This window comes from Engraulis encrasicolus, chromosome 1, assembly GCF_034702125.1.
Source record: "Engraulis encrasicolus isolate BLACKSEA-1 chromosome 1, IST_EnEncr_1.0, whole genome shotgun sequence".
Classification (NCBI taxonomy): Eukaryota; Metazoa; Chordata; class Actinopteri; order Clupeiformes; family Engraulidae; genus Engraulis; species Engraulis encrasicolus.
Window position 1 is genome coordinate 60,126,241 of NC_085857.1, and position 26,286 is coordinate 60,152,526.

General features: G+C 41.1%; 1 protein-coding gene across 1 annotated transcript in view; it reads left to right on the top strand.

The window, feature by feature from the left end:
• Positions 1-26,286, top strand: part of LOC134458821 (caskin-1-like) — a 97,208-nt gene that overhangs the window by 57,705 nt on the left and 13,217 nt on the right. Inside the window, exon 11 of the mRNA XM_063211226.1 lies at positions 7,086-7,224. Within this exon, the coding sequence (XP_063067296.1) occupies positions 7,086-7,224 (139 nt within the window). The remainder of the gene's footprint in view (positions 1-7,085; positions 7,225-26,286) is intronic.

Consider the following 26,286-nt stretch of genomic DNA (forward strand, 5'->3'; position numbering starts at 1 on the left):
AAATGTCTATAAACAACTCTTAAGTGTTCTAGAGGGATGTGGCTGTCTTGAAATTAGTAAGATGTTGGTCATGTTCGTACAGAACTATCAGATGCACCGTTACTAAGTCATCAGTCTCTTAAGAAATGTCACTGCCAAACATTTAATGTGAAACTACAAAAAAATGATTGCCCTGCAGTCCTATCATATTCCAGAACAGAAGCCAACACCAGTGTCCAGAAGAACAGGGCATTGAGCACTCAGAGACATGGCCAAGGTAAGAAGGGATGACACCAGACAACCATTCAAAAACTTAATTAAGTCGAGACTGGGTCAAAAATACCTGGGGACAGAGTTTTCAAAGGTATTATGGACTTGGGAAAGTGACTCTTGACAGACAGGGTGGATGAACCCATGTCTGGATCTTTTAGAGGGAGAAAATTGCATCTTTTACGAAGACAATGGTATTTATGCAGTAATCTGCTGGTATTTGACTGGAACTCAGGAACTGATCCGAGTGTGCACATAACTGATCTAGCCATAGGCTCATCTAACTGGTCCATTAACAGTCACTTTCACTAGATCATAAAACCATTGAAAAAACTGTCCAAAGACATTTCTTGACTCAGTCTTGACTTCCGTTTCTTGTTGAGTGGTCTTCAGGTTTCAGCCTGTTTTACCTTGGTCATGTCTGAGTGCTGAATAAAATGTTATTGTGGACACTCGATGTAGGTTTCAGTTCTGGAATATAACAGCACTGCAGGGTAATAGTTTTGTGGTAGTTTAAATTCTCCTCAATCTGGCAATTACTGTGTGAGCACATGTGATGTGACACTGATGACTTGTAACAGTGCATTAGATGGATGTGACCAATATTTAAAGTCATCCACACCCCTCTAGAAGACTTCAAAATTGTTTATAGTCTTTACAGAGTTTGTTAGATCTCTTTTGTGGCTCATTTTCCCAGAGGAAAACAAAGTTGCCTAATAATTATGCAGACTAATTTTGCCCTGATATAGGGTATTGGGCTCCTTCGTTCACACCGTCTCTTATTATACCAATATGAATGACCTGGAATGCTTAAATTCAATAGGTGTTCATGTCCATAAAGGGTGGTGGCGGACAATATGCATGAAATGGACGATATTGTCAAAAAACTTGTTTGCCTAATAATTCTGCACACAGTGTATGTCATGTAAAGTTAATTTGTTGTCATTTGCGTTTATTTGCAATGTTTTGATGAAGTAAATGTGATTGCTTAATCACTCGCTGTGTAAAAAGATTTTCTTTGTTTTGATTGGACTGTCCGGTTGGGGCTGTTTCAATGGCAGCTGTTCAGTCCATAGGCAGAGCTGTGCTGTGTTGCTATAGGCTGGCTTCTCAGAATGGTTGTCTCCTTTAGGTCAGATTAGAGTTGCACTGCCTTCCTATTGGCCAGTTTATAGCTGTGCTGTGCCAGTCTGTTGGAGTAGTTGTCTAGAAGAGCTCTTTTCCAATATGAGATATATCCATTTCAAAGAATGTTGGGAAATTGAAATTTTTTATTGGACTTTCCATTGAATTGCATTGCAAAATGCATTTTATAGAGGTTTAGAAAGTATGCTCTGGAAACATTTGAATGGCAATAATTCACACATAGATTATAGGACTTCTTAACAGTAAATTCCAATATTAAAATGCAAAAAGTAAAAAAATGTTGGATACAGCGTTTTGGAAAAAAAGCTCTTCAATATATTTGTGTTGTGCTCCTATAGGTCAGCCTGTTGGAGTGGTTGTTCACTATTGGCCAGTTTAGAGCAGTGCTCTGTTCCTATTGTAAGGAGAAATAGGAGCCGCACAGAGGAGCTGGATGCTATCTATCGACTTTCAGATCTCGTACCAAGATTCTGATCTGACCAAGAAGATAACGAAAAAAGGTCTCAAACGGCCTAGTTAACCCATCTCCTTCGGTTTGCAACTGGTCGATGCCAGAAAGTGCCCGAAATTTAAACCAACGATTTCCGTAGTCCCAGATAGAACGTCTCTGCTTAAACCACGTCACTGCCTTGAACATGCCTCTACCTATATCCATTACAGATGCCCAAAGTTGAATGGTTTCCGACAAAGTGGATGCAGTTTCCCAGCCCGGGGGAGCTCAGAAAGTACTTGAACTCTTTTCCTGCGTAATTTCACAGCGCCAAAGGTGTTGCGTCATTAGGAGGGCGTATAGCCTGGGTAGCTAATCAGTGAAACTGTATTAACCCTTTAGCTACCAGAAATTTTATAGAATGCGGCAGAATTCAAACAAGAATTGTAAGGAAAATTTAAAATTTTGGTTATATTTTAAATAATGTCAAATAACTTGAAAAGAAACGAAAAGTGTCAATTACAAGTTACTTTCATATTAAAGTAGAGAAAACACACTTTCAAATGGTATATCATTTATGGATAATTAATTGTTCAGTATTCCCATAGAGTGCCTTTGATGTGGATTAAATGATAAAACTGTGATAAAATCCGATATTATCTATCTATCTATCTATCTATCTATCTATCTATCTATCTATCTATCTATCTATCTATCTATCTATCTATCTATCTATCTATCTATCTATCTATCTATCTATCTATCTATCTATCTATCTATCTATCCTTCCGTCCATCCATCCATCCATGGTCAAAGGTGAACAATGAACATGTGACGACAACAAATGTCGTTCACCCAGAAGTTCTGTTTTCAAGCGGTATGGATTATATGGGATAAGATAACTGTAATGGACTAGCTAATAATGTTTGGACTAAACCATGCCAAAGACGTGTAAGGATAACCCTAGAAGTATCCGCGATAGCAGACAGGACATGAATAAGGACGTTTCCCCCCCAATTTGGCACAGGTAAGACGCGCCAGGCATCACTGACTAATACGGAATTGAAGTGCTACAAACACCACTTTGGTAGGCTATTATTGGAAGTTAGCATTCAACTCAACTTTTCACGCAGATTTTTATGAAGGACAATGCGGAGTAGTAACAGTCCTTGACTGCTTTGCCAAAGCTGACACGCAAAATGAGTAGGCTACTATTCTTGCATGTTGCGCTTCCTTCACATGATGCGCTTGTTGCGCAGAGCTGTCATTGTTCGTTGTTTCACGAAAAATGGATACAAACGTATGGTTTGATTCTGAAAACACACCGAAGACAGTTTACATTTTTAATATGTAGCGTGTAGACATCGTCTGGACAGTTGTGTTTGCTATTTAGGACCATCTGAAATGGCAGAACCCATCATAGTTGAACACCATCTCATAATAAAACAACATGATTTAAAAATAGCCTAAATAGTCATAAACATGTCCTGTTGACCATGAAAATAGATCAAAGACGGTTGGAAGTTTTCATATTTAGTGTATATCGGTTGTAGAAGCAGAATGGTTGTGTTTGTAGCCATCCAATCTCGGACGACCGTCATTGAATTGACAAGATGACAGATTGACAGAATGCCAAGTGGCATAAAGCGGCGCATCTAGTAATAAAATCTAAAATATTGAAAAATAAAATAATATAAACATGTAGTTTTTATACTGAAAGTATATCGAGGAGGGTCTGTAATATTGAGCTGAATTGTTTGAAAGCTGGAAAAATTGCATGATGACGGCTGTTAAGCTTTGAAATTATTCCGGCCGGCCGCGGTCGTTATGGCAGAGAGGCGGCCGGGCATTCACGGCCGTTATGGTAGCTAGAGGGTTAATAGCCGAGAATGAAATAGAAAGGTCCTCTCTGTAATTTCAAAATCGTCCGGGATTCTGGTCACCTGCCTCAAAGAGGCGCAGTGGCTAATAGAATTGCCACTCCGTTCCAATGTACTCCAGTCAATGTTTCTCCGCATGGTTCGCAAATTAGTCAAGCCCTTCTCCTCAAACCTAGCCAACCAAGCAACTTTTCACTTGAAGGAAGTAGGCCCATGGTCAAGCCAGTCTACCCTGAGTGTCAGTTCCTAAGCTATATGAAACACAAATGTATGTTCATGGGAAAGTTGAAGAAATCCAGTGAGTGAGACCGTGTATGACAGTAAGAGAGGTGGAGTAACGCCACCGATTTCATCAGTCAGGGATAAGGAACACGTTACATTCTGATTTTGTCTACTGCTTTTGCCATGATTGATTATTAACCCATTATTGCTCTTATCAATAATGGTACTGGTAGGTAAAGACTCAATATCCTCTAGTAATGGCTGCTGTGTTCTTTGCTAATCTCTTACACCCTGCCACCACAAGTAGCAATGGATGACAGTGATGGGGTAGGTTGTAACTAACTTTTACAGAAAAACAAATAGGCCTGAAATGTAATAGCATCAGGGCTTTGAACCGTTATTTTTTTTCGAAACGTTACGTTCCGAACAGAAACGGAATTATAACGTTTCCGGTTATGAGTTCCACCAATAAATTGACGTTCCCGAACCGGTTAGAACAAAAAAAATATCGTTCCTGGAACGGTTAATTTCGTTCCTGTCAGCTGATGATTACTCCCAGACCCGGCGGCAGCAAAGAAATATGAAGGGGACGATTCATTTATGAAAGGGGTCGGAACGCGGGGCTCGTGTATTTAGGCAACACCTTTGTCTGTCAATAATGATGGAAGTCATTTTTACTAATACTATTATTGGAATGATCTGAACAGCGAGACACTCACGCAAGCACGCACAACCAGGGTACCATAGCCTACCGAACCCCAAATGTAGCCTACTTCTACACTAGGCTACACATCATGAAAACACCTACACACCTAAACACACACTTTCACTGTTATTTCACCTCGATCATAGTGCAAAACAGAAGCAAAACGGAAAAAAGTGTCTCCAAAGTGTGTGTGTGTGTGTGTGTGTGTGTGTGTGTGTGTGTGTGTGTGTGTGTGTGTGTGTGTGTGTGTGTGTGTGTGTGTGTGTGTGTGTGTGTGTCACTTCGTCACACAACGCAATCGATCCCCTTCCAAAGCATTCAGTTGCACGTTGCGTCTCAAATGTGAAACATAATACGAATACAAATTAACTATGTTCAAGCATTACGCGACTCTTCCATCACCTTGAAGACTTATGTAGGCCTACAGATATGTGGTTGCTAGCTTTGGTTATTGATGGACGCGACAGTGACTGCTGCGTAGCCAAACATTCACACAGGCTCGCACACACACACACAGCCTGGGCGAAAGCCGATTGTTGACACACGCACGCTGCCGGAGTAGCTCGGTGGTTCACAGCACCAAAACCCATCCACAAAACCAGCGATCCTACAACAGTAAGATACCTAGTGTTGTCGCAATAACTCTGAAGTGGTGAATGCATTCACACAGGTTACTGAAGCATCACGACTCGAAATGTGCACTCCATGGTTGTTTTGACATGTTTGCATTTAAATAGCCCACCGTTTACCTAGCGATATTTCACACTCTCCATCATAGCGCAACAAACCAAGAAAAAGAACTTAACCAGCTTCAGTCAAACTAGTTCTTCACAGCAAAAACATGACCCCAAGTTGACAAGCCACAGCGGGCTAAATTAATAACCAAACGGCCTACCTTAAAACACTGTCTTGATCGCAGGACATCTTGCAAGTTTTCCACTTAAATCCAAATGGTTTACACACTCAGCACTGCTAGCAAGCACTGGGGTTTGCATTGCTAATTCATCTCGTGAATGGTAAAACATTTTCTTCCGTTTCTTCAGACATTAGTAATGTCACTAACCACAACCAAAATGTGTCGCTAATGATATTATTTCAACTAGAACGAGATACAACAAATCATTGTTATATCAAACCCCACTACAACTGAAAACAAAACTCAGTAAACTGGATGACGTAGGCGGCAGTAAACTGGATGACGTACCCCAGGCTACGGTGTTCTTCAGGGGACAAACTTCAGAGGTTGACAGTGGTTTCTCTTATTTAGGATGGGGAGTGGAGATTTTGTAATCCTCTGTTCTCTCTCCATTCTGTCAGCGAATGTCTGATATCACACAGGACGTGAACCTCAGCCGTAACTTGCCCAGAAAAATATTTTTATTTTATTTTTTTTTCTGTTTGAGGAACGAAATAAAATCGGTATTAACCGGTTACCATTATTTTTCAATAAGTGTTCCTGTTCCAGAACATAAACAATAATAACGTTTCCGGTTTCTTTTCTGTTCCCTGTAAAATACAAAAAGTTCCCGATTTTCGTTTTCGTTCCTTGAACCGGTTCAAAGCCCTAAATAGCATTGCATTATCAATACAGTTAAACAACTAGGCTTCTAATGTTGTGTTTCGTTTCAATATTTTGTTTCAAATGTTGTATAATAGTCTATTTTGAAAAACTAAGGTCAAATGCAGAGATTGCAATAAGACTATCAAATTGAGTTCCATTTTTTTATATGCTGTTTTAACCTACTCCCATGGCATAGACCTAAAACCCACCCCAGCAGAATAGATTGTGTAAAAGGCACACTTTGCATTTGACACGATCACACAAATTACGTACATGATATAATTGACATTTAAATAGCCTAGTTGTCATCTATAGAAAACAAATGCATGTGCCAAAAAGTACATGACAAATGACAATTTTGGATGCTTTACAAAAAAAAAATCTTTCATACCCCAGGACCCAGGCCTACTGCAGAGACCCCAGGGCCCCTCCCCCCAGCCCCCTCAGAAAAAAAGTTGTCCTACTCTTCAGAAACCCAAATGTGGTCACCCTACCTCTATGCTACTCCTATTTCTCCCTACTGCATCACTGTTTTGGAATTACACACAAATCGAAACTTCCCAAGTAAGACAAAGGCACGGACACTACCTTCACCTGTGTTCCTATAGGTCACTTAATAGCTGTGCTGTGCTCCTGTAGCTCAGTTTAGAGCTGAGCTATGTTACTATAGGTCAGCCTGTCAGAGTGGTTGTTCACTATTGGTCAGTGTATACGTAGCTATGCATCCAATAGGCTGCTTGTCAGAGTAGTTGTCCAATATAGGTCAGTTTAGAGCTGTGCTGTGCTCTTATTTCCTGTCTTGTTGGAGTGGCTGTCTGCGATTGGGCCATTTATAACTGTGCTGTGTTCCTATTCGTCAGTTTATACCTGTGCTACCCTGTCTTCCTATAGGCCACCCTGTCGGAGTGGTTGTCCGCTATTGGCTTGTGTCAGCATTACCAGACGCTGGTTACCAACGGATACGAGACTCTGGAGTTCATCAAGGACATTACACAGGAAGACATGAAGGAAATAGGCATCACCAAACTAGGTAGACACTACTCTTCTCTGCTACTCTTCTCTACTACCTCATTGTAAGTCGCTTTGCTTAAAACATATCTGCCAAAGGAAATGTAATGTAATGTTATGTAATACCCTACTCTACTACTCTACAACTCTACACTACATTACACTACTCGAGCCTACAGTTCGACCAAATTCTTGTACTTTTCTCTAATCTACGTATTATTCTACACAACTCTACTCTCAACATGATCCTTGGAATGGACACAGATCTTTGGGAAGAGAAATCTGTGTCAGTTTCACAGATTTTGCCAAAATTCCACGCTCCTAGACACAGAATTGTTTTCCATGATGGACACACGGATGTGCTTTCCCTATACTCCTACAGCTCTATGTTTACAAAGTCTTGTATTTTCTCAGGATTTTTCTAATTAAGTGGGCTTGCCACGCTTATAGTAATCTCTAAGTCCTGTTTATTAAGCGGGCTTGCAAACACAGTTTATTATTATTATTATGCTTGCTAGCTTGCTTCTCTTGTCCAGGTCAGTAAAAAGAGAAACAGCTTCTCCTCCTAGGCCTTTCGAGATAGAGACACCGTTCAAACACTAAAGCGACTGTCTCGGCTTGAAGATTTAAAAAAAATGCTTTGAGTGTCCATATCCCTTGTCGTTTTTTCGTTTTTGGCAATTTTGTGCACGTTTGGGTCCCCATAGAAAACAATGGACGGAACCAGGACTCTAAATTAACACACGCCAACCCGCCAAATGCGGGTGAAATTTCATTTTGACTAGTAGAGAAAATGATCTACACGCCAATTTGGCTGGTAGCGCCCGACTGGAATACATTATGAACGCCTAAAACGCTGCTTCTATAATGAACCCAACGACGGCAAGATTTCCTACATTACCACATGAACACTTCCGTCATGATGTAGGCTACAGCCATTGGTTAGTCATTTAATCACGGTAACGTAGCCTTTCGCCTATTGGCTGCCTGCTTCACAGCGCGCACCAAAGCCACTGCTTGTTTGAAGAGCAGATTTTGAAAGCGTCTCGCGCTGAAGCCAGTTTCAATAATATGACTAGCGCGGGTTACTTCTGTTTAGTAGGTTTTGTACGGGTGATAAAGAATGTCGTGTTGGTTACGGCAAGATTCTGTGTCGGTGAATGCTAGTAGGCTAATAATAGCAGTAGTAGAGACGTTAAAATGGAGTGGTGGAGGAGCGAATAAGACAAGGACAGATGTGGAGAGCTGTGCCTGTCAGTTTGAGCGTAGCTGTCAATCAGAAGTCGTCTGACATTTTCTTAGTCCTGGCCCAATTGCATGTAGTTGCTGATTCGGAAAGCCCACGCCATCGGAAAAGGCAGACCTTGCATGGGCGTGCGAGTAGCCTACGTGGAAAAAAAACCTCTACAACAAAAATAAACTACCGACGCTATGGAAGTAACAAAGAAAACAAACATTTCCGTGACATGCCGCAATCTCTACTTGTCATTTTGTTGCGCGTGGTATGGGATGAGCTCCTGGAGGAAATTAAGGTGTCTAGCAGCAGGCTACTACTGTACATAAACACATAAGACATCATACACTGTATTGCACAACGTGTGTGCACGTGCGCCTGTGTGTTCGTGTTCTCCCCTTTCCTCTCTTCTCCGCTCCCCTCTCTTCTGTGCATGGTCCATGGTATTTGGCTGTGTGTTGACGGCTGCTTGTGTGAGGTTTAGGTTTCTATTGTAGACTTACAGTAGGTTTATGTGAGGTTTGAGTGAGGGCGTGTGGGGATGTGAGGGTTTGTGGTGATGTCTGTAGGGTAGACTGAGCAGGGGCGGAGCTACAGGGGTGGCTAGGGTAGCATTTGACCCCCCTGAAATCTGATTGGCTACCCCAAGTGCTCCCCCAGAAAATGGACGGTAGCCCCGCCCACTCGCGTTACACGAAGCGCATAGATCGCCCGCAAATGAAGAAAGGATAACCATTTTCCCCACACACATTTTGATGCAAGTTTGTGTACACACCACCCTCGTGAATTGGGGCATATGGGGTACCATTCGAAAGCTTAAAATGTCGTCTGTCTAGGGGTATGCATAGGAACTCTTTGTGTTGTACAGTCTGACGGCAATGTGAATGGCAGATGTGTGCTTTTCCATCCTGAAGAAGAAAAGCATTAGAAAAATAACAGCTTATTTCAGTCCAGGCTCATTTCGTTTTCCTTTTAATGAAAAGCTGTGTGCTATTTAAGATTTTTCAGTACTATATAATGCTCTATATCCCATGTGATAAATAAATAGATTCGTTTTTGGTGGTAAATGAAAGTAGCTTCATGATTAATTCCTGTGAATTCAACTCAAACCTCATGTCTAAAGTCAAAATATTCACTGGCATATGCTAATTGCTGTCTTTGTGTTGGAATAGACTATGCTAATGAGTATTTTAAAAGGATGTCCGCACAGCACATTTGATAGCATTGTTATATGTGTGAATTGTAGCAAGTTCTTAGCAGCATTGCAGCATTACAGTGACTGGACTTTAGTATGGAAGTAACTCTTTAATGTGCAGTGTGAGTTCAATTTGAACTTTGAAATTACATAAAAACACAGATGGTAGGAAATAACTTGATTAACTCTCAGACACCTAAGCATTAATTTCCTTTCAACCTAATTTTACTAAGTCTCTGATGAAACTTTGAAGTTCATTTCTGAGAATTCTGTAGAAACGTTGAAAATCTGTGATTGGGCTTCAGTGAAACACATATCTTTATCATCTCAAATGACTATATGATTCTCGTATACACAAACACAGATAGCCTACAGATGTACACTCCTGTCTGTGTATTCCAATGGCTTAGCACCCAGGTATTAGGCATTTTCCTTCCAAATAAGAGCACACACATTTCTGGCACATCTACATATTAAATAATTACTTCTACAATGGTTAAAATGTATTCAAAAAAGACAGCTAGCAGTTTACAAAAATGGCCATGGTTTTACTTGGAACGTGATCTTTTCTATACTATTTTCTCTTCGGAAATGACTCTGTGGTTTTGGGATATGTAGGCCTAATTTGAGTTAAGTTCAGTCAATGTAAGGCACTATATAGTTCTTTGCAAATCTTGCCATTTGCAATGCAATGGGTTTCTGAGGGTCAAATCACAAAAAAATCTTACAAAAAATCACAAAAAAATAACTGATTACTGTTTGACATAGGAGACCTAAAACTTAAGGGTGCAGTTATAGGGTGCACAGCGGGTGTTATGGTTGCCAAATGTGACCAATGATTACCAACCCAAAAATACTAAAAAGAACACCTTAAGAATAAAATCCTGCCAGAATTAAACAGAAGTCTTGATTTATATGAACACAAATCTACAGAATATGTATCTGCCCAAAGCCCTTCTTTAACCCATAGATGACCATCGGAAACCGCTCAATCTGGTAACACTCACAGGTGTCATAAGAACACGAGAAAATCCTTCTCTTTATCTATTCTATAGTGTTTGAGTGTTTTTTTCTTTGTGTAAGAGCATGCCCCTGTGAAATTCATGTGGCTACCCCATTGCTCCCCCAAGAATAATTGTCTGGTTCCGCCACTGAGACTGAGTAGGGTAGACTGAGTACAGTTGGGTACACTTTTACTTTTGTCCCCTTCCACGCAGAAATTAGACTATTAAAAGGTCCTAAAAGAAAGTTGTTTTGGAGAGAACATATTTTCAGGATGTGGGCAAATATATAATCAAGGAATTATATATCTAGGATGTTTAATGTTTATGTAATTAATCAAACAAAAAAGGTACACTTTTGTCCAAACCTACAGTTGAGTACAGGGTACAGTTGAGATAAACTAAATATCTCTGGGTAACAACGTAACTCTGATCTAATTTTTGCTGTGGACATGCACATCGATATCCTCTTAGATCATGGGAAATTTGAAACCAGCACAGAACGCAGATCCAAAGATATTGGGAAAGTGCTGTTTTCGACAGGTCAGATTTATTTCACCAGGGTCCTTCAACAATGCATATCTAATGACCAGTAGTTATCCTCTTGATATAAGTTACATGATTGCAAGCCATGATATGTGCTCTAAAAGCAGACATCATAACAGTTAAAACCATTTTCAAATCTTTATCAAGGTGTGATCTGGCCAGAAGGGGACAGTTTAGACGCTAGCCTGTAGTGCTAATTTCACTATGTAAAACCAATGTAAAGATGCTAACAGGTACAGTTGAGTACAGTATTTTGCTATCTGCCATGCTATTAGCTCCCATGGCTATTACCTCCCATTGATTAGAATGGTGTCTCAACTGTACTCTGCTATGTCTCAACTGTACCCCACCGTTTTTTAGCTAGGGTACAGTTGGGACAAAAGTGCACCTTTTTGTTTGATTAATTACATACACATTAGATATAATTCTTTGATTATACAGTGAGGATAATAAGTATTTGATCCATTGCTGATTTTGTTGGTTTGCCCACACATGATCATTCTATAATATTAATGATAAAATGTATTCTAATATGGAGAGACAGAATATCAAAAAGAAAATCCAGAAAATAACTTTGAAGAATATATTTTAATTGATTTGTATTCCATTGAGGAAAATAAGTATTTGACCCCTCTAGTCAAAGAAGACAAAATACTTGGTGGCAAAGCCCTTGTTTTCTCATTCAGAGGTCAGATGTTTCTTTCAGTTAATGGCAATGTTTGTGGATATATTAGAAATGATTTTTGTCCACTTTTCTTTGCAGATCATCTCTAAATCATTTAAGTTGTATGACTGTAGCTTGGCAAATGGGATCTTTTGTCCCCTTCACAGGATTATTATAGGGTTAATGTTTGGAAACTGTCTAGGCCACTTCATGATCTTAATGTGCTTCTGCTTGAGCTACTCTTTCGTTGCTTGGGCTGTATGTTATGGGTGATTATCATATTGGGAGGCCAATCCATGACCCACCTTCAGTCTAGTGGTGGTGGGAAAGAGGTTGGCATGCAGCATTGTACGTTTACATGTCTCCCTTCATCCATTCCTTGACGATGTGAAGTTGTCCTGTGTCTTGGCCAGACAAACAACCTCAAAACATAACGTTACCACTTTCATGTATGATGTTGGAGAAGGTGTTGTTCTTGGGATCATAGGCAGCATTTCTCTTCCTCCAAACAGATCGAGTTGTGTTAATGCCAAACAGTTTGATTTTGGTGTTATTTGATTCCAGCACCTCCCAATCATATCCTAACAGGGGCGGAGTGGCCCACCTTTTCCCACCGGGAGAATTTTCCCCTTGGCGGCCCTCTTTAAAAATAAAAAAAAAACAAACAAACAAACAAACAAAGCGAACAACATGGTTTCCTAACCAAAAAGACAAAAGCCACGAAATCTGCAGTCGTAATACATTAGTGAACATTAGTGTAGTCAAAATATCAACCTGAATTGGAGAATTTAGCCTACACCTTGATGAAATGCACAACCAGTGGTGTAGTCTATGTAAAACGCAGGTATACGCACCCATTTCAAAATTTCAGGGATTGCAGTATACCCACTTAAAATGGATTGATCCATTATTTACAATAGCACAAATATATACAGTACACATACAAAAATGCTCAAATATACAGTATACCCACTTCAAAAAGTAGACTACACCACTGGAGCCATCATCACAGTCCAAAGCATTCATAGGCCTACTAGGTTAGCCTACATCACGCTACTGTTCCATGCAAATGTGCACTGCACTGTCATTTTGACAGTTTGAAATTTAAATATCGTTTAAGGAAGACGGATGAGCATGGGCACAAAGTTTTGAGTGTGGGGATTTTTAGAAGAGTAGGCTTACAAAATATAGTATAGTAGATAGCTTACAAAAAGTCTGTCTACATTGTGCAATAAACCCACCATGCAGCAAATAAGCCAAACCTAGCTACTTCAAAGCACAACCATAAGTCAACAAAATGTATAACCAAACGGTGTAGGCCTACCTTAAAACGCTGTCTTCGTGGCAGCAAATGTCTTTGTTTCTTGCAATTACATTTTAATCCACAGTTTAGGCTACATACCCAGCACTGCTCACATCAGAATCTTGTGTGGTAATTATTTTGTTCCATTTCTTCAGACATTACATAGGCTACATCCTAAATGTGCCATATATAAATATATGTATGATATAACATTATTTCGACTGTAAGGAGATATACCTCTTGTTCTAACAAACCAATGCCATCAAAACATGTACAACGTGTTTTCCTGCTTAGCTGCAGTTCACTTCCTTACCACTTGGTGGAGTATGTTCGTAACCCAAGTCAATAACCACAGAACAAGTGAATCTGGAGTGGCAGACTGTAAACTGTAACAGTCATGTGGAAATCGGAAAATAAATCACAACTGACTAATATTTCCGTTCCTTGGTAACCAATCTAAATATCACAGGTTCTTGAAATACTGAAAACGAAACTATGTTACTAAGATCTAGTAAACTTCCGCGATCTACGGTGTATGAACATTATCAGTAGAGAAGGGGTGTGGCCAATTTACTGTTTGACACCGTCACTGAGGTATTGCGGTCGAGTAAACGGTATATATACTGTTGAGTCAACTTCCTCTGAGATAAGAATTGATTTGTAGCTAGTTCACATTGTCTTTAACACTGGAACACTTTGGGGCCAGCTGAGAACATAATGCGGCCAAGCACTTTGGGGCCGGCTGAGAACATGATACGGCCGTTGTAATATATTTCGCGGCCGCGGCCCACCGGGACAAGTCCCCGATCTCCCGATGGCCACTCCGCGCCTGTATCCTAATCCAGTTTGATGTTCATTGGCAAACTTCAGGTGAGCCTGAACAGGTTCCTTCTGAAGCAGTGGTACCATACATGCACTGCAGGATTTTAATCCGCTGTGGTATTAAGTGTTTCCAATAGTTTTCTTAGTGATTGAGGTCCCAGCTGCCTTGAGATTATTTCCTAGCTCCTCCCATACAGTTTTAAGGTGCTTTATCTCTTTTTTTCTGGTTATTAAATTCCCACAAGGTCAAATCTTGTATGGAACCACAGACAGGCCTAAGATTGAAAGTGAAAAGTGAAAGCCCATTGGGAAACTCCAACTCCCATTGTCATTATGACATAGCACTCCACAGCACACAAGTGAACACTGCACACAACGAAATTGCATTTATGCCTCACCCGTGCAAGGGGGCAGCCCTCAGTGGCGCCCCATGGGGAGCAGTGCGGTGGGACGGTACCATGCTCAGGGTACCTCAGTCATGGAGGAGGATGGGGGAGAGCACTGGTTAATTAATCCCCCCACCAACCTGGTGGGTCGGGAGTGGAACCGGCAACCTCTGGGATGCAAGTCTGACGCCCTAACCGCTCACCCATAATTGATGATTGATGATCATTTTGTATGTCCTAAAATTTGGAAGAAATGCACAGACAGCTCCTTAATATCTAGGAGCCCATTTCAGTCTTGTTGAGTTCTAAAATCTTGTCCCTGACATCCTTTGACAGCTTTTTGGTCTGTCCCATGTTGGCGAGTTTAGTTTGATTGATTGACTGATTCTATGGACTGATTCTGCAGATTCAATGTGTCTTTTGTGCAGGTTACTATTAACAGGTGTGTTCAATTCAGATAACAAGTTGATTGGAAGTGCCATTTGATCTGCGGGATCAGAACTCTTAATGGTTGGCAGGGGATCAAATACTTATTTCCCTCAATGAAATATAAATCAATTAATATATATTCTTTAGAGTTAATTTCTGGATTTTCTTTTTGATATTCTGTCTCATCATATTATAATACATATTATCATTAACATGAAAGACTGGTCATGTCTTTATTAGTGGGCAAACCAACAAAATCAGCAAGGGATCAAATACTTATTCTCCTCACTATATATTTGCCCACATCCTGAAAATATGTTCTGTCCAAAACAACTTTCTTTTTAGGACATTTTAATAGCCTAATTTTTGTGTGGAAGGGGACAATCTCAAAACAGTACTTCCAAAATTTCATCAACATGTCAACTTCCCAACAAGAGAACAAAACACCCTGGACCTCGTTTACACAAATCAGAAGAGAGCATACAAGGCAAAGCCCATCCCCCACATTGGATCATCAGACCACCTAACGATTCTGCTACTGCCAGCTTACAGACAAAAGGCAAAACTCACCAAACCAGTTCAGAAGGAGGTGAGAAAATGGCCTGAGGGAGCCATCTCACGACTTCAGGACTGCTTTGAAACCACAGACTGGGACATTTTCAAAACAACTGCCACCCACAGCAATCACATTGACATTGAGGAGTACACAGACACCGTGACCTCCTACATCACAAAATGCATCGATGATGTTACAGAAATAAAACACATCACTACCAGGGCCAACCAGAAGCCATGGTTCACAGGAGACGTTCACCGACTGCTGAGGGCCAGAGACAAAGCCTTCAGAGCAGGAGACGTAGCTGGCCTAAAGACAGCAAGGGCAAACCTGTCCCAGGGCATCAGGAAAGCAAAAAAGGAATACTCAGACAAAATAACAACACACTTCAAAGACAGCAGAGATGCACAGAGCCTGTGGCAGGGCATACAGGCCATCACGGACTATAAGCCTGCACCACGAAGCTGTGACAACAACACCTCTCTGCTAAACGACCTGAACAGTTTCTTTGCCCGCTTTGAAGCACAAAATGACACTCACCCACAGAAAACTCCCCCTCCCCCCCATGATCAACCCCTTTACCTGTCCACTGCCAGTGTTAAGAGGACACTGGCCACCATCAACCCACGCAAAGCAGCTGGCCCAGACAACATACCAGGCCGAGTGTTGAGGAATTGTGCAGAAGAGCTGAAGGATGTCTTCACAGACATCTTTAACATCTCTCTGGAGCAAGCAGTCATCCCATCACTTTTCAAAGCTGCTACCATCATACCTGTGCCGAAGAAATCATCACCATCATGCTTCAATGACTACCGTCCTGTAGCACTGACGCCCATAATCATGAAGTGCTTCGAACGGCTAGTCCTGTCACACATCAAAGCCACCCTACCCCCCACCCTAGACCCCTACCAGTTCGCATACCGAGCCAAGCGATCCACGGAGGATGCAATTTGCTCTGCCCTCCATCCAGCCCTCACCCACTTGGACAATAAAGACTCATATGTGAGAATGCTGTTCATTGACTTCAGTTCAGCATTCAATACCATAATACCACAACAACTCATCAGAAAACTGGACAAACTAGGTTTCAGCACCTCCCTCTGCAACTGGCTGCTGGACTTCCTGATGCAAAGACCACAAGCAGTACGGGTAGGGAACAACACCTCGAGCACCCTGACCCTGAGCACGGGGGCTCCGCAAGGTTGTGTTCTCAGCCCCCTGCTGTTCACGCTGCTGACACACGACTGCACAACGACCCACAGCACTAACCATCTAGTGAAGTTTGCGGATGATACAACACTGGTGGGCCTCATCACCAAGGGTGATGAGACTCACTACAGAGAAGAAGTAGACCTGCTGGCCAGATGGTGCAAAGACAACAACCTCCTGCTGAATGTCAACAAGACCAAGGAGATTGTTGTCAACTTCCAAAGGGTCCAAAAACAACTGCCACCACTGACCATCGACGGCGATGCTGTGGAGAGAGTGAGCAGCACCAAGTTCCTTGGAGTGCACATCAGCGACGACCTCTCTTGGACCACCAACACTACATCACTGGCGAAGAAGGCCCATCAGCGTCTCTACTTCCTGCGCAAACTAAAGAAGGCAAGTGCTACACCCTCCATCATGACAACATTCTACAGAGGAACCATAGAGAGCGTCGTGTCCAACTGCATCACAGTGTGGGGAGGAAGCTGCACGGAGAAAAACAGGAAGACACTCCAGCGTGTTGTGAACACAGCGAAGAAGATCATTGGAGTACCACTCCCCTCCCTGCAGGACATTTACACCACACGCCTCACCCGAAAAGCACTGATGATCATCAAAGACACAAGCCACCCTGCACACAAACTGTTCAGCCTCCTGCCCTCTGGAAAGAGGTACAGACGCCTCCGTTCCCGTACCACCAGGCTGGCGAGCAGCACAATGCACCAAGCGATCAAGATGCTGAACACTCAACCCACTCTCCCTCCAATGTCAGCCTCTAGCCAGCAAGGCCACTGACAACCCCCCCCCATCCCCCACCACCATATCTGCAACTGAACATTCCACCTGCAGTACTATACTTGTGACTGAACTTTCAACCTGCACTAACTCACAACATGCACACACACACACACACACACACACACACACACACACACCACACACACACACACAGACACACACCACACACACACACACACACACACACACACACACACACCACACACACACACACACACACACACACACACAAGCACACTGCGCTTTTTGCACTAAACCCAAACATACACACACTGACACACACACACACACACACACAGACACACGAACACACACACAAGACGCACAACGCACCTTCTACCTGCACTAAACACATACACACACATACACACACACACACACACACACACACACACACACACACACACACACACACACACACACACACACACACACACACACACACACACACACACACACACACACACACACTGCTGCTGGTGTACTTGACAGACCTTTTAATATTTATTTTTCTTCAAAATGCTACTATTACCATGTCAGAACGCTATAAAGGACTTTTTTAGGAAAAGCACAAAAGCACAACAAATACCTCTTAATGTATGTCCTCTACAAGTCTTCTGTTGTCCAGTCTTGCACTTTAAATGTCTGTATGAGCACTGTCTATGTCCATACTGTCTTAAGTCCATGTATAAGTACTGTCTATGTCTATACTGTCTATGTCCTTACCTAGATTAGTCTATGTCTGTATGGGAAAGCAAGAAATGTAATTTCAAATTCTTTGTATGACCAGTGCATGTAAAGAAATTGACAATAAACCTACTTGACTTGACTTGACTTGACTTGACTTGACAAAAATAAAAGTGTACCCAACTGCACTCAGTCCACCCTATGTGTGTGGTAAATGCTATGTTAACGGTCTGGCATATGTGATGTGATTCACTGTTTTCAGTGGAAATGAAAGAAAACTAATGAAATGGATTGAGTAATAAAAATTAAACAGAGGTGTTTTTTGTAAAGTTTATATAGTATGTATAATAGGCTAGTACAGTGCTGCCAGTTACTATTGGTACCCTTGAAGTTTAAGTACATTATGGGACATATCTCCAGACAACAAATAATAAGGTCAACCATGATTTTTCTATAGATAGCTTGTGGTTGATACTAATATAAAAATAATCAACATCATTAAATACTAAACTATGAGAGGGAAAAAATTGAAGACGGTAAAACTCCCTGGATCACAGGTATTGGCACCCTTTACTGGATACCATTGTGGAAACCTAATTTGACTCAATTATGGTAAATCACAAATGGGAATCACCTTTGAGTACTTGCTTTTGCCCATATAACATGAATTAGGCAAGGAGTTATGATATTTGTGTTTAAATAACCACCTGTTACAGCTTGTGTGTCTTTCACCAATGTGAAGCCATAGGAGCTGCCTGAGGACACCACAAATACTATTATTTGCAAAAACAAGACCTCAAAATAATAAAAAGGTCATCTCAAAAGACCTTGGTATAACGTTTTCAACACTGTGTTGTGTTATTCAGAAATCTGCCAAACATGGAGCTGTAAATAACATCCTTGGATGGGAAGACATTGTGATAAAAGTATTTGGAAGTTGGTGCAAATAATGAAAAAACACAGGGGCTAACATCTACAGACCTGACTGTCAACTCTGAACTGTTCAGGGTAGTTTTCAATAAGCATCCCGTGTTAAACACTACACAAAGTAGTGCCTTTTGATTGGACACCAAGGCAGACCACATTGCTTAATAAAAGTCATAACAGGGAACACCTGACGGCTGTATGATAAAATACAGGCATAGCACAGCCCTTTTAAGAATGTTTTAAGGTCAGATGAAGCAATAGCACAGTTTTTCAGTGACTTACACAAACAGCATGTTTGCATACTCTGCAAGAAAGTCTTTAAGGAAAAGGACACCCTACCAAAAATCAAGCATGGTGTCCGATCCATAATATTATGTCACCCAATTGTTGCATCAGGTATTGGAGGCTTTGACCGTATCACAGGTATCATGACAGACATCATGACATGACAGGTATCATCATTTACAGGAAAAATTGTAACCATGGCAAGAACACTTGGTTTGAGTTCAAGTTCAAGTTCAAGTTCAAGTAATTTTATTTGTCACATACATGGTATTGTAGTGAAATGATGATGGGGTCATCAGCTCTGCATCTTAAAAATTAAAGAAGTAAAGTAAAAAAGGAAATAAAAGGTGAGAAATAAGTTAAAGAAAAAAAGCAAAGAAAATTATTATTTAAAAAAGTCTCTGTTCAGCAGTCGCACTGCCTGGGGGTAAAAACTTTTCTTCATTCTTTCTGTTCCGGCCTGAATGGTTCTGAGTCGTCTGCAGGACTTAAGTAGGGTAAACATGTAAGTGTTGGGGTGTGAGACATCCTGCATAATCTTCCTAGCCCTGGCTCCCACTCTCTTGGTGTAAAGACCCAAGAGTCCTGGAAGGTTAGCTTTGATAGTGCTCTGCAGAGCGCACCACTCTCTGTAGGTCCTTCTGTTGTTGTTGTGTGTAGCTTCCAAACCAGGCCGTAAAACAGCCTGTTAACACACTTTCCACCGCTGATGACTAGAAGGTGGTCAGGATGGGAGTGGAGACCTTAAACTTCCTCAGTAGGCGGAGAAAGTACAGCCGCTGCCTGGATTTTGCTGTCAGGTGTTGAGTGTGTGACCAGGAGAGGTCCTCAGTCAGGTGTACTGCCAGGTACTTGTAATTTGAGACCCTCTCCACAGGCTCCCCGCTGATGGTAAGTGGCGTTTATGCCCTGCTCTGCACCTTCCTGAAGTCCACTACCATTTATTTCGTCTTGCTGACGTTCAGGGCCAGGTTGTTGGACTGACACCACAGTGCTAGGTCATCCACCTCATTCAGGTAGGCTGTCTCGTTGTTGTTTGAGATGAGACCCAGCACCACGGTGTCGTCAGCGAATTTTAAGATGGAATTTGAGCTGCTGGTGGTTGTACAGTCATGAGTGTAGATGTTGTAGAGCAGTGGGCTCAAAACACAACCCTGGGCGAGCCAATGTTGAGGGTCAGTGTTGAGTTGAACAATATGTGCACTCCAGCAAGACAAAAACCCAAAGAACACATCCAAATGCACAGTGGATTGGTTGTAAACTGAAAGAACACAGTCATCAGAGCCGGCGCGCCCAATACGCTCACTATGCTCTCAGCGTAAGGCCTCGCGCGACCCGTTACGTCACTGACGTTGATAGTTTAAAAAAAAAAAAAAAAAACCCAGAACTGATTTCATTGTTTGATTTCATTGTTGATTCCGTCACACAAAACGTGAAACGTCTAACATGAAACGACGTTTTCCCTGCGGAAACGACAAAAAGAAAAAGAAAATTCATGACAATGAGCGACGAGAACAGCAGTCAGGTAGGCAACGTAACTCCTCTGTTGTTACGGTTATGCTTCCACTCATTGTGATCCTTCTTCTGTGGCTAATTTCTTATGGAGCAGAAGTGTCAATGGACTTTTGTAGGCTTTTGCACAACAATGCCGAGTTAAAAAGTGCCCAGGTCTTCGATACAGTCACATGTTGTAAAACGTTTTACTGTTGTTTTAAAAGGTAGAAGTTGTTGAGAACCACAAGCTGAGTAGCGTTTCGTTTAGCTTGTGCAATAGTTCAACTGAAACAGGTAGCCTAGGCTAGAGAGAATGTGAGAGGAAAGGGTGGTGTTGTCAACGTTTTACTGTTGTTTCGAAAGGTGTACTAGTTGAATCATAATCTGACGAGCCGTTCGTTTAGCCGATGAAATGTCAGTGCAGTAGAAGCAACAAAGGGGGGAGTGTGAGAGAGAAGCGGTGCCTTTTCTGTGTGTGTGTGGTGTGTGTGTGTGAGTTTGCGCGCGCGCTCTTGTATGCGTGGCTGCCTCTCGATTGTTTAGAAACAAATATCAACATACACAGACATTGGTTTTGCTTTTGACAGGCGCTTAAGATTTTTGATAAGACGTCCGTGCAGTCTAAGCAATGGAGGAGGAGGGAGTGAGAGAGAGAAGGAGTGCCGTGTGTGTGTGTGTGTGTGTGGGTGATAACAATAGCAAGGGGGCGCGGCTTGCTTGGATAGACTAATAAATCCAGACCTTTGGTGAATGACTGAAACTTGTGACGAAGGTAAATCCCCGATAAATAGTGAACACAACATTATTCACAATAATGTGTGATAACATTCATAATAACACATGTTATATAGCTAAATAATTTATTTTACATATGAGTTTCTTATCCTAGGCCTATTCATTTATCTTTTTTAAAACGTTTTAGACCAGATTACTAAAGGCAAGCTATAGGGGGCAGGCTATAAAATATGGTAATTTTCAATGTAAACAATTTGATGGAGCTAAATTAATTGCAGCCTTAGTTATATTTTACAGGCGCTATGCTTAAGTTTCTGACCAGCTCAGACTCCAGTCAGTCAGCCAGTGGAGAGCCAGCACAATGTTCAGGTAGTACACAGATGAGCCAGGTACACCTGCAGCTGATGAGGTAGTCGCATGTTCAGTACAGCCACCGTATTCTACATGTAATTGATGTCTTTGTCTCAAGAGCGCAGAAAGGGAGACTTTTTAATTAAGCTTGATTTGAGTTAAATTTTGTGTCTGTGTGCGCGCTCTCTATGGGGGCCCCTTGGCATATTTTTGCCTAGGGCCCCATGGAGGTCAGAACCGGCTCTGACAGTCATTGATGAAAACCAAAACCTTCGGAGGCTGCCATTGCTGTCTAATAGTGTGCAATTAACCCTTGAAGGAGGGGTGCCAATATTCCTGGACATGCCCTTTTTCGTGCTTGAAATTACAAAATGCATTTGGAAATAAATACTTGGCAATTCTAAATATCTTATAATGTTCAATTAAAAGATCCTGATGGTAAAAGTTTATATTGTATAAGTGTATATTTCCATTTATTTCTGGATATATTGCACACTTTGTAAATAAAAAACAAACAAAAATAAATAAAAAATAAAAAAATAAAAACAAAAAAAAACAACGCAGTTTATTTTGGCGAGATAAAAGAAATGGCTGGTTGAACTTCTGTTTAGCTGGTAAAAAAAAATCTACCAGCCAAATTGGCTGGTGGTGAAAAAAGTTAATTTAGAGCCCTGGACGGAACCTTCATGCCGAGCATTCCACCACTCTTGAGATCAGAGAGTAGGAAGCTTTTTTGTTCATTAAACATCAAGACTTTTACCTAGAAGTTTAGTTGAAGCGTTGTTAGCGAGCTCTAGAAGATGACTCCAAACGGTGAAAAGATCATCTCCCAACTCCCATTACTTTTTAAATGGCAGGGGTGTAAAACTGCCAGGGCTGGCCCAATGGAAGTTTCCTATTCATTTTTGAAGTGCCTCTCTGAAGAGGTCAGGGCATCTGCCACAAGAGGTCCATTTGTGACTGAACCGTTTAACTTATAAACTTCATTCAAGGACTGTTAGAAATATCACAGATATGACTCCAATCTGTGAAAAGGACATGTGCCAATTCTTTTTAGTTTTTTTAACAGTGATCTAAAAACCGATCTAAAAAAACGATCTAGCTGCCATACAGACAATCACAACAGGTGCTGCCAATAAAGGGTTCCATCTCAACTGTCACATTCTCTCAACATTCTATTCTTAACAAACACCTGCACTACAATTTTAGAATTCTATTGTACAGCTCTTCAATGCAACGTTATATAATATTGTCTTGCTGGAATGCTTATGCCAGCTAGCTGCTTGGCTCAGTGGCAAAGGTGCTGGATTAGAGATATGGAGGTTGTGAGTTTGAATTCCACTATGCCCCATGCAGTGTTCTTTAGCCAACTTAAAATAGCATGTGTTGCATTTAGTATACCTCCGAAACACTTTCAAGATGGCTGAATCCAAGATGGCTGATTTTCTTTTGGCCCATAACTTCTGACTGGGTGGATGGATTTTTCCCATTTTCCCACATTTGCTAACATGAACATGAACGTTTTCCTTCAATATCTCGTGAACCGAACATCATAGAGACTTCATTTTTGTTTTAGGGAGGTCAAAGCAATATGCCAGTCATGCTAATGCTAAAAGCCAATGCTAATTTATGCTAATCAATTTTTCTAAATTAATTTGTGAGCCGAATGTCAGAGACTCCAAATTTGTTTTGAGCGGTCGTAGTTGCATGCCATTTATGCTAATGCTCATAGCTAACGCTAATTTATGCTAATCAGTTTTTCTTGATTAACTTGTGAACCAAATGTCGTAGAGACTCCAAATTTGATTTGGGGGTTCGTAGTGGCATGCCATTAATGCTAATGCTGATGGCTATCCCTAAATATGCTAATCTGTTTTTCTTCAATATCTCGTGAACCCAAAGTCTTAGAGACTCCATTTTTGTTTTGTTTGGTTTTAATTAGTGCCGTCAATCGATTAAAAGTTTTAATCACGATTAATCGCATAAATGGCAGAGTTAACTCGTGATTAATCACATTTTAATCACATAATTACATCTCATAGGAAATCATTGTAATACTTCCATCAATGTACTTTGTTTGCAGGCCTAAAAAATGAGATTGGCCAGGAACAGGCAAATAATCTGAAAACAATGAGAGTTAGACACTGACATCTGCCCTAATGGCATATGATATTAAACAAATAAAGGGGGAGACAATAATAATAATAATAATAATAATAATAATAATAATAATAATAATTATAATAATTATAATAATAATAATAATAATAATAATAATAATAATAATAATAATTGGCCTATGCACAAATCACACACACAGCAGATATTTAGTTTCCAGTGACAGGAGGGGAGAAAATGTGACTTATACAGCAGGGCTACATTTTCCTGGAGAAGTAGGGATTGTGCATTGGTCTCCTTGGAATTTTGTATGGCTAAATGACATTATCTGATAACCTGCAGACTACTACATTCATAAAGATTAATTTCTTAGTGAGAAAACCAATAAGCCTGGGGATAACACTTCAAACAAAGCTAGAACGTTAGCCTACTTATGACAGCTAAGCAGCTTTGACAATCATAATGAGAAGTTACAAGTGTATGGACGCAGGGAGGAGACGACACCATAGATTTTCTAGGAAGGGGCTGTTGTCAACCAGAAAACAGCACATTTGATGCTCTGAGTCTGTTGGTCATATGCAACAGCCAATGGTAACTCTTGAAGTTGCTTAAAACTTTGTTTGTAGTCTTAAAATTGACTTAAGATTCATCACAAACTATTTGGGGGCTGTTTAAAAGTATGCAATGTTTATGAAATAGTTTGTTTTAGGAATAGCACTAGTTAGCAGCTGCCAGCAGAGATTAAAGCCATCAACAGTGTTAGCAGCTAGCTACAGCTATTGCTCAACCAACCAAGTCCTTCAGCACACTGTTTGCAACAAATGTTACCCCATAACTTTTCAAGAACGAGGCATAGAGAGCTTTGTAAATCATTTATTTGCAGGCTGATACCATCTGTGTTGACTACCTCACGCAGACTGAAAGCACACTCGAAGGAGGAAGCGGAGTAGGGAGAGACAAGGGGAAGGGGAGGGGGAGGAGCAGGGGTGCACAAGGCTCTGCTATCATCTTCTGTAAGCGGGCATGCTGGGAATTGTAGTTAAGCCATCACTGCAACCCGCGGTCAGCCAGTTCATGAAAAAAAAACTTCACAGGGTCACATCTAGCGTTAATCTTGCGATAAAAAATTGTCGCCATTGAAAAGGGGTTGAGTTAACGTGATAATGACGCGATAATTTTGACAGCACTAGTTCTAATTGATGTATAGATATTAACCCTTTGGAGACGGCGCATAGAAATATCGTGCACTGGGGAACAATGGCGTTGTGGTTGTTATGGCAATAAAATACACATCTGCAGATAAAAAAATGTTGTACTGACATTACTACAACCTAACCAATCAAAAAAGAAAGACTTGGAAATGCTTAGTTGTGATTGGTAGCTAGGTTTATCTGTCATGTTAAAGGTACCGCCTTCAACAGCTGAGCGGCAACTCGAATGTCCAGCTGACGCTCACAGCTGGATATTGACGTTCACTTGTTATGATGGCTGCTCCACCTCGCAAGCGCGTCCGCTACAGTCGGGATGAAGTGGTGGCAATGATGACAGAAAATAACAATGAGAGCGATATTGACAACCGGTGGTCTTTCAAGTGATGAGGAGTTTGCCTTGAACGAGGAGTTTCCTGGAAGCGATTCAGAAACAAGGTACGTGACGAGCTATGTGACAACTTTTGCTAATAAGCTAGCCAACTTTTGCCAGTGAAGTTTGAAGCGATCTCGTTGTTGTTTGTTACAGTATGTGGCCCATTGCCTCTGCTAATATGAAATGATGTTTGAAAAGGGCATAGGTTTTGATCGAGTATTCATTTCTATCAGAGGGGAAAAAATGAGCTGGTCTACTGTAGCAATTAATTCATTCAATCTGTCAGAATCTTGACGCGTCTGACAGACTGATACCTACGGGCTGAGATGGTTCTCCCGACGCTCACTTATTTTCCTCAGGAAAATGTATATTTTTCATGAATTTTATATGTAAAGGAAGTAGTATCTCTGAAGCCCCTATTTAGCTCATGAGATGTATCAGCACATTTTGTGCTTTTCTGTTCAAGTGGTCCAAGCTATGACGATAGCCTATTTTGTTTCTCACAAATAAGCTAGCCAACTTTTGCCGGTGAAGTTTGAAGGTATCTCATTGTTGTTTGTTGCAGTATGTGGCCCATTGCCTCTGCTAATATGAAATGATGTTTGAAAAGGGCATAGGTTTTGATCGAGCATTAATTGCTATCAGAGGGAAAAAATTAGCTGGTCTACTGTAGCGATTCATTCATTCAATCTGTCAGCCCGTAGGTATTACCTCAGTCTGTCAGACGCGTCAAGATTTTGAAACGGTACTCCCGTCACGC